Here is a 9623-nt window from a genome sequence, read left to right on the forward strand (position 1 = left end):
CTCCGGCACCGTCCCTGAGGCTGGCTGGAGGCTCCGGGAGCAAAGCCGAGCTGGGCCTTTTGCCAACGCAGCCGGGCGGCGGCACCGCAGGGCCGTGGCTGTGCAGAGACTGGCACCTGGTGGACACACGGACGCACGACAAGCACTTGCCGTCTGCTGCCCAAACTGCCCGGCCTCTCTCGCCCCCTCTCCAGAAGCCCCTTGGCTTGGGTTTGCAGCCTGAAACTGCACTTTTACCTCGCCTTCCCTTGCCTCAGTTTCCCCAGCTTTTCACAGGAGGAGGCTGCAAAGCATAACGGGGGCAGAGGTGTCTGCCTGGCAGCCACTTTAGCAGAGCTGGGCATGCGGGGAACAGCCAAGGCAACTGTCTCAATGGGCTGCAGGGGTTCAACACCCGTGCCCATCACAAGGCCAGGAATTTGCTGTGTGCCCTGATGTGCGCAGAGTGCTGGCTGCAGTGGGACCCGGGGGTAGGGGCTTGCTAACGTGTCGGGGTTGCTTTCCTGCCTAACACGTTCTCTGAAGGCCACGCGTCAGCCTCCCTGCTTCGCGCAGACCCGCGGGACTTGGGGGAGCGGCTGAGCACGCGACCAACCGCACGCACAGGAGCAGGGAGGAGAAGGTACGCAGCTCGTATCTGCGCTGAACAGCCGTCGCATCAGGGTTTAGCACCCGTTAAAGGTTGCGCTTGGCTGGCCCAGGGAGTCGGCTTGCAGCATGAGACCTCGACGCCATCCGGGAACCCTCTCGTCCGGTCCCGCTGTCTGGCACGCAGCGTTGCCCCCGGGCCGACAAGGCTTCTACCGCACGGTGAGAGTCACCCCAAGCAAAGGGAGAGCACGTGGTCACCGGTGGAGCTGGAAACCGCCTTTGGAGCAGGAGCACCAAAACTGTGTGGGCCTGAACGAGGTCTGAACAAGCTGGAGGGGAAGTTTGGCTGCAGAAATCGAGGCCGCTGCAGGGCTGGACAGAGAAGGATGGATGCCAAGTGACCTGGGGTCAGTAGGCAGATTGACCTGTCTGGATGGACTTTGAGTGAGACCTGACCTGGCGTTTCCCAGTCTGGCCAGTCCACGTGGCCTGCTGGGGGAAGGCCATGTTCCCTCTCTGCAGACACCTGCTGCTGGCACTGCTTTCTGGGCCCTACTACATCCAAACTCTGCAAGTCGCAAGCTCAGTCTTGGAGCGGAAGAGCCATGTCCTGACCCTTGTAGGGGAAGGGAAAGCTAGAGAGCCAGTAGGGACGCTCTGTGAACTTGCCCCTGTGCCTTCAGCCCCTCCACTCTCATCTCTCTTTTTCTGGGTTTTTATCCCGGCTTGCATCCTTGACCAAACCCTGCAGGAGCTTTGCCCAGTTGTGACAGGACAGATTGAGCTGTCCCAGAAAGCTGAATTCAGACGGACGCCAGTGCCGAGAAGGCCTGCTAGGAGGATGGGAGGAATTCCCCGACGAAGCCCAGCCGAGAGATTAATCTCAGGGAAGCAGAGCGCAGGTAGCTATTGTGACCCGACAGGGAAGGACGGGAAGGCTGGGCTCGGAAAGCTCTGCAGCGGCTGAGATCGGGGCGCTTTGAACCAGGCAGGTGGAGGGAGATGGCGAAGGACTGAAGATAGGCTGGTGTGCGGGGAGAGCAGCAGGAAGGGTGTCATGAAAGGGGACAGGAGAGAAGGGAGCAGTCGGAAGGAAACTCATCCCAGCCAGAAATAAGAGACCCCGGTGGGTATTGTCCCAGCGGGAAGACCTGGATTTGCTATTGGGAGCGATTAGGACGGTTGTTACCCACGTCCGTGGAGGCTTCAGGGACCCGGGAAGGGAGCAGACGGTGAGGAATATCCCGGTGACTTTGCAGATCCCTTGAGTGCATGAGAGACATCGAAGGAGAACCAGCGGTAATGGTGAAGGGCGTGGGGGGCATGTTGTGTGTCCAGGAAACATTGCAGGGAGATTGGGCTTGGTGGTTTGATGGCCTCCGTCTCAGGAGATGGTAGACGAGGTACAGTAATGAGGGCTTTCAACGGGTCATAAACGGGAAGAGGATCCCGGTGATGAGAAGGCCGAGCCCACAGGTGCGCTTGAGGAGTATGCTCAGTTTTGACTGGTCCGTGTGCTCATACCAGGAGCCAAGGTAAGAAACCAGGTGAGTTGGAGCTGCTCAGGTATGAGAAGGGTTATGAGACAGCCGGTTCTCCTGAGTATTGCACGACTGAACTGATCCCTTCAGCTTGTCCCAGGGGGCTGGGATGGGACGAGCATGGGGTGTACATCGGACACTGCTGCTTTTTGGAGACGTTGCGCCTCACTTGCAGATGCATGACAAAGCTCTAAGTAGCACGACTGCTGATGGGGTACAGGTAGGCCATGAGAGAGCTCTTCAGGTGTCCAGCCAAAAAGTACGGGGAGAAAACCTGTTCCAGGGAGTGATTTCAGGCCAGGAAAGCCAGTAACAAAGCCACCCTAGACCCATCGCTTGTTATTTTTAGACTTCCTGAATATGGAAAGTCCTTTACTCAATATGGTCTAGCTCCAATATTGGACTTCGTTCCAGTGAACCAAGAAGAGATCACTGCTGACCTAAAAATTAGCAGTTGCCTAGGTAGCAGTAATCATGATCTGATTACAATTACTCTGTGAAACCGCTTATCGTACTAACGAGTAAGACGTGTACTTGGCAATTCAAAAGGGACAGTTTCGCCAAATCTTTGGAAATGGCTAGCGTAAGGAGCGGGGAACACGGAGGTGATCACGAAACCTCTTGAAAGCCATCCGATGGGATGTGCAGAGCTGCGAGTCTTCAAACACGCGTTGTTCTGCTGGCTTCCTGACCTACCAGGGGATGCAAACACCAATAGTGTTGCTAAAAAAATAATAATCCCCGTATCAAGAATTGGGGAAAAGTAATTCATGTAAGTCTCAAGTTAAAAATGTAGATGGCTGATGGGAAAACCTCAAAGAATCAATGTGGTGTCAGCAGTCAATAGACTTGCACACATTTAGAGGTGATTTTTTGAATGCCTGAAACAAAAAGAGCCTAGATCCAGTGTACGTCCTGTGTCGGAGCGTGATGGGAAAATCATAAACAGTCAGGTAGAAAAGGTGGAAGTGGAGATTTCTGTTCTGCAAAGCAACAGAAAGCAAGCAAGGACAAAGCAAGGGGACAGATTCCACCTCCCCGGCCCTCCCAAGCGGATCTGGGTCTCTTTTAACACAGAGACTAAAAATGCAAGCCACGGCGGTCAACCGGGTTTGCAGGAAAGCAGGTCTGTCAAATGAACCTGTTGTCCAGGTCCCGACAGGATTACCCGTCCAGCCGAGAAAGGCGACTCTGGTTATTGTATGCTTGGGTTTCTCTGGTTAAAGGCCGTGATGCACTGAAGTGGTGTAATGCAAGGCAAGGCATTGGGGAGGGTGGGCCAAGGGTCTGCCCGCCCCACATCCCCAACGCTCGGCGAGGGATATTTCTGAGCAGGTCCGGCCCCACCTGCTCCTGGCTCATACGCGATCCTCAAAGGGACAAGAAATGGGACCATCAGAAGTGCCCTCACCTCTGTGCCCAGCTTTATGGGGCTTGCTGCTGGGGCGTTGCACCCGCTTCTTCACACAGGAATACTGACGGTGTCTGGCGTGTTAAGGAATTCATCTGGCTTGGTTAGAGAGGGCTAAGAGGGGGCAAGATCGCTGCGCACGGGGGCTTACAAAAGATAGCGAGAGCGGAGGGCTGGGGCTTGCCAGCCTTCCTAACCAGGCTGGGCTGGATGTGACCTCCTGGGGTCCCTTCCTCCCTCGTTGTCTGTGCTTCTAGGATCTCAGGGTCCTGCAGTCCAACCCTCTCGGACAGACGCCCACCCAGCCTCTGCTGCAAACCTCCAGCAAAGGTGAGTCCACAGCTCTCTCCGGCAACTCGGTCCCCGTCCTACTGCACGGACGACTGGGAAGGGTTTTCCTGAGATCGGGTTTTCAAGCTGCTTTGCTGCAGCTTCAGCCCGCTGCCTTGCATGCTACCCTCTGTCGATCCATCCTTTCAAAGGATGCTGATGGTACCCTTAATTAGAAGGGGCTTATAGCGGGCTAATTCAGAGGGAAGGGCCTCAAGAGTCAAAGCATCCCTCCAGTTTCCAAGGTTCATTGAATACATCCAGCAAACGCACTAAGCGATCCCAGTCCTGGTCTGGGATCCTGCGGTTACACCGGCTTGTCCGAGCACAGCGGGGGAACCGGGTCGGTGAATCTGTGAAGAGAGCGAGGACAAGGAAGAGGGGAGAAATCCCCTGCCAAAATGAATGTATCCCTGATTACCAGGGCAGCGAGGGAGGTCAGAAGCTGGGCCTGTCTCTTGGTGAAGGATGCGGATGGGGTATTATCGTTCTCTACCAAACACGGTCCCAAATCAAGGGAACGCACGGGACATACCAACAGTTTGCCGCAGGCCAAATGGAGCAAGGCTTTAGCTGCAGGCTGTCCTGTAGCGCCTGCCTGCGTGCACCGTCTTACCTGCCGTACGTGGAAGCCAAACCATGGCTGCTTAGCCCAGATGATGTGCAGAAACTCCTTGCCTCCTGCGTACCTGGGGGTACGCTGTTTGTGTAGCCATCCCCTTAAACACAAGCTATGGGGCATGGTGCTGACGTGAACCAGAGCCCTTGCCTGTATGTGAGAGGCAGCAGTTAGTCCCTGGACCCCTCCGGGACCTGGACTCGGGGCCTTGCTCTCTCTCTGTGCATAGCCAAGCAAGACGCACCCCAGCCACAGCTGCAGCAAGGTCCCAGCGGGGCAGGGGAGGGTGGGACGACTCCGTGCTGTTCCTGCTTGTACCAAGTTCTCGCTGTTGCAATAAAGCTTTTTCCCATGCTTTTTATCGAACCCAGGGACCTATTTTGTTTGGGGCCAGCACAGTTCCCACGTGCACGTGGATCAAGTAGTGGAGGACGTCACACCGAAGTGCTTGCATCGTGCTTTGCCCCTGCCAGAGCTCCTCAGCTCAGCTGGGTTGAACTGAGCTAGAGCTGGAAGGAAACTTGAGGTGCGGTGCCTTGGGAGGAGATGATTTCACGCTGTCTCCATCCGATGGGGTGCGTGGAAGGGGAGGCGCGTTGCTGGCTTGCTGCCCCTGTCCGTGCGTGTGGGGCAGGCAGGTTTGGACGCCCAGGGGATAACGGGAGACTTTCCCGACTTGCTTCGGTGTCTGGAGACAGAGTAGAGAGCGTGGGCCTCTGAGTGCAGCGTGTGCCAGCCCCGGGCATCTGGGCCGGAGAGGCGATGGAGCTGGAGTCAGGCTGCAGAGCCAGGGGCAAGCTGGCGGATGATTGCCTGTTGAAGTGCAGGTCCCCCCCCCCCGTTCACGATGTTGGGAGGCTGAAGTGCCTGGGGCTGTCAGCGGGGGGAATGGAGGTAGGTCGCACTGGGTGCCAACGTGAGCTGGTCTCAGCTGCTGTCTAGCTAGGGCACATTCATCAGAAGATGCATCTGATAACAAGATCAAGGCTCGGGGACTAAGATTCCCCTTCTCCTCCCCTGCAAACGGACGCCCCAGTCGTATCCCCCTCCTGCTGTTATTCGCAAGGACTTGCTCAAATGCCGGCACCCTATCCTGGCACATCTACTGCAATTAGTTCTTCTTATCAAAGGAGATCTTCAGGGTGCGAATGAAAGAGCGGATTTAAGCTTTTCCCCACCTGTGAGCCACTTCATTAAAAAGCCATGAAACCCTGCCCGAGCCTTTCAGATGCCCCCAGCAGCTCCAGCCGTGGGTGGTCTCCCATCCCAACATGCATACGTGAAAAGGCCACTGCTAAATGCCAGCGAATGTGCATGACTTTGTTTCCACTGGCTCTTTGCATTTTCGGGAGAACGGAGAGGAAGTGCTAACAGGACTTTATTCGTCTTGCATTGTCACCTCCGGCATTGCGCTAGCGGCTTCTCCGCTGGGAACGGAGGTGATGGCTCTCCGGTTGGAGCTCTTTGGGGCCACGAGCCTGCTACGCATCTCAGAAACTGTCACGAGATCGTTACCCAGAAAGCAAACCTGGCTGCTCAGCTTCTCTCTTAGGAGGTGCCGTAGCTGTGCTCCTCAAAGCGCCCCGTCACCATTCACCCCCTTCCCAGAGCGCTGGGTGCTTGGGGCGCTGCTCGTCTAATTCAGAGATACGGGAGTAGCCAGCAGGCTGGAGCGACTCTGGGTGCTGCAGACTTGCTGTGGCATCGTAGTTAAGTTATTTAAGCTTTCTGTGCCTCTTTTTTTTTTTTTTAAATGGAGATAACGATACTTACCTCCTCCACAGGGGGGAATTGCAAAATGTACTGCTCTCAGGAAACAGGAGCATCTTCAGTGGGTTTAGCACATGCTTTTAAAGGCTCTCCTGAATCAGGGCCTAAAAGTATTTTCATAGAATCATTGAAAACGAGGGTGGAAGGGAGCTCAGGAGGTCACATCTAGTCCAACCCCTGCTCCAAGCAGGACCAGCCCCAGCTACAGCATCCCAGCCAAGGCTTTGTCTACCTGGGGCTTAAACACCTCCAAGGATGGAGACTGCACTGCCTCTGGATAGCCTGTTCCAGTGCTTCACCACCCTCCTCATGGGAAAGTTTTTCCTAATTTCAAAACTTAACTTCCCTTGCTGCAACCAGAGACCGTTGCTTCTTATTCTGTCATCTGCGCTGAGGACAGCCCAGCTCCGTCCTCTTTGCAGCCCCCCTGCAGGGAGGTGAAGGCTGCTATTCAATCCCCCTCGGTCTTCTCTTCTCCAGACTCAATCAGCCCAGGTCCCTCGGCCTCTCCTCACCAGTCCTGTCCTCCAGCCCACAACCATTTTCATTGCCCTCCCTGGACTCTCTCCAACGCGTCCACATCCTGTCTGTAGTGGGGGGGCCCACAGCTGGACACAGGACTCCAGATGTGGCCTCCCCGGTGCTGAATAGAGGGAAGCATCACTGCCCTCCATCTGCGGGCAATGCTTCTACCATTTCTAGACAATGAGGGTGGACGGGAGCTCAGGATGTCACATCTAGTCCAACCCCCTGCTTAAAGCAGGACCGGCCCCCCCTGCATCATCCCAGCCAAGGCTTTGTCTAGCCGGGTCTTCAAACCCTCCAAGCAAGGAGAGTGCACCCCCTCTCTGGGGAGCCTGTCCCAGTGCTTCACCACCCTCCTCGTGAGATTTTCCTAATATCCAACCTCATCTTCCCTTGCTGCAGCTTGAGCCCATTACTTCCTTGTCCTGCCATCTGCCCCCCCGAGAGCAGCCCAGCTCCATCCTCTTTGTAATCACCCTTCCGGTCATTAAAGGCTGCTCTCAAATCCCCCCCAGTCTCTTCTGCAGACTAGATATGACTGCATGAAGAGTGACCCCAGCAGAGAGCACGAGGAGGCTCTGAGTGTTCCCTAGTGGGAGATACAAAGAGCTCGTCCCATTGATGGTAGTTCTTGGCATATAACTCTCGGCCTAATTTGACGAGGGAGGGACCCTGGGCAGCTGAAGCCTGGGCCCTGTGCTAAATAGCCTCCATCAGAGGAGCGGCTCTCATCAATATTAAACGCTCGGCCCGCAGGAGCGCAATAGGCAAAGAAATGTCATGTTGGGTGCAGGGGGCCGTGCGCGCAGCAGGGAGGGGAGGGGGCCGCAGCGGTCGGGAGCCCGGAGGTTAATTTTTAATCGCCTCATTGTCATGACACACACACGCGGGCCCTGCTAGGTTTGTAATAGAGCTGCAAAGTCAATCATGGCGGCCCAGCGACAGCCAGGGAGGGCTGCTTCTCGGAAGAAACTCATCCCTGAGAGATGGCTGGCTCCCAAACACAACGTTTCCTGTTTCTGCCGGTGGAAATCGGTGCTCCATACTCCGGCAGAGTCTTTCCCTGCGGCTCTGTACGCCCCTCACAAAGTAAGCCTTCCGACCCCCTTGTCACTGCATCGTTTGCTCATGGAGCTGGGGCCGCTTAGCAAGAGGAGAGGAGCGCTGGTACCATGAGATCCTCGCTCCTCTGGAGCCAGGCGCAACGGGAAGGCCGGGCAATGCAGCAGGTGGCTCCAGGACTGCAAAGCAAACTGCTCCCATGCGGTTCATTGCCACCGCCTCCCTTAAGCCTCCATCCCCCTCGATACGACTTTGGACGTCCCGTCATCTGTGTTTTCCCTGCTGTTCAAACCACCCCCCCGGCAGAGGGGTCTTGAACAGCAAAACCCCTTCAATGGAGCAAAGGATGAGAAGTTATCTGACAGTTTGAATGAGATGTAGGGCAGCTGTCCTGACGGGAGAGCAGTGATGAGCAATGATGTGGGGGATAGAGGAGACCGAGGGGGACTGAATAGCAGCCTTCAGCTCCCTGCAGGGGGGTGCAAAGAGGCTGGAGCTGGACTGGTCTCAGTGGGGGCAGATACAGGACAAGGAGCAATGGGCTCAAGCTGCAGCAAGGGAAGTTGAGGTTGGATATCAGAAACAACTGTCTCACTAGGAGGTCGGTGAAGCACTGGAGTAGGTTACCCAGAGGGTGGTGGACTCTCCATCCTCGGACCCGGCTAGCAAAAGCCTTGTCTGGGATGATGTAGTTGGGGCTGGTCCTGCTCTGAGCAGGGGTTGGACAAGATGTGATCTCCTGAGCTCCCTTCCAGCCCCGTTTTCTCTGAGTCTAAGACACGGAGGGGGAGGCTGGGACAGGAGATGAGCCCACCGCATTGGGGTTTGGACTGGAGCTGACCTGCCCCAAAAGTGAACGGCTTCAGGGCGAGCTCCCGCGCCTGGCCCTCTGCCAGGGCACGTTGGCAACGCAGGCGGCATCTGAAGTCTCATCTGCTGCTCAGAACAAATGTTAAACCTCAGCCCCTGGAAACAAGGCACGGCTGAATGTTACCCAGGCAGTAACGTGTAGCCAGCGTTGGCTGGTGCGAGGAAAACAATGTTTCCTACGATCTACTCGATTCAAGCCCACGCCGCATCCAGGGACCGAGCGCCAGCGCAAATTCAGGATTTCCTGCTTAACTTCCCTCTCGCCAGCAGCGCTCGGAGGAAATAACTTGCACTTCACCAGAAACATACTTACGTGCAGACATAAATACATATACGTACACCTCAACATATGTGAAATGTTCCAATAGGCACATATCTTTAAATACCCAAGTGCACATTTGAATATGTTGAAGTCCATAGTTGAGTATGCAAATGCATGCTTAAAGTGTATCTTTAAATATATTTACGTATAAATATTTAAGCATGTATTTCAATACATGCATACATCTATACGCACATATATGTGTATATACATGCGTATATATACACACATATATATCCATATATTAGACCAACTTCAATAGTTGGAAAACAATTTTTAAGCAACCTTTTTATATATATATATACATATATATATATACACACACATACACACACACATATATATACACACACACACATATATATATATATATGTGTGTGTGTGTGTATATGTATATATAAAGGTTGCTTAAAAATTGTTCTCCAGCTGCTGACGTTGGTGTAACAGAAGCTCGGGGGCTCGCCCGCAGAGCCGTGTTTCTCTGTAGATAAAAAAATATTTTTGCAAAAAAACATTAAAAGAAAAAAGTCGCCTTTCGGCTGGGAGGGGAGGGGCCTCCCGCGGCCCCGCCCCCCCGAGCGC

General features: G+C 54.7%; 1 protein-coding gene across 1 annotated transcript in view; it reads left to right on the forward strand.

Annotated features, from left to right (window-relative positions):
* Positions 1-7714: 7714 nt before the first annotated feature.
* The window catches only part of CNNM2 (cyclin and CBS domain divalent metal cation transport mediator 2), a 137383-nt gene continuing 135474 nt past the window's right edge, over positions 7715-9623 (forward strand). Inside the window, exon 1 of the mRNA XM_025201214.1 lies at positions 7715-7860. Within this exon, the coding sequence (XP_025056999.1) occupies positions 7715-7860 (146 nt within the window). The remainder of the gene's footprint in view (positions 7861-9623) is intronic.

The sequence above is a fragment of the Alligator sinensis genome, unplaced genomic scaffold (assembly GCF_000455745.1).
Source record: "Alligator sinensis unplaced genomic scaffold, ASM45574v1 scaffold61_1, whole genome shotgun sequence".
NCBI classification, from domain to species: domain Eukaryota; kingdom Metazoa; phylum Chordata; order Crocodylia; family Alligatoridae; genus Alligator; species Alligator sinensis.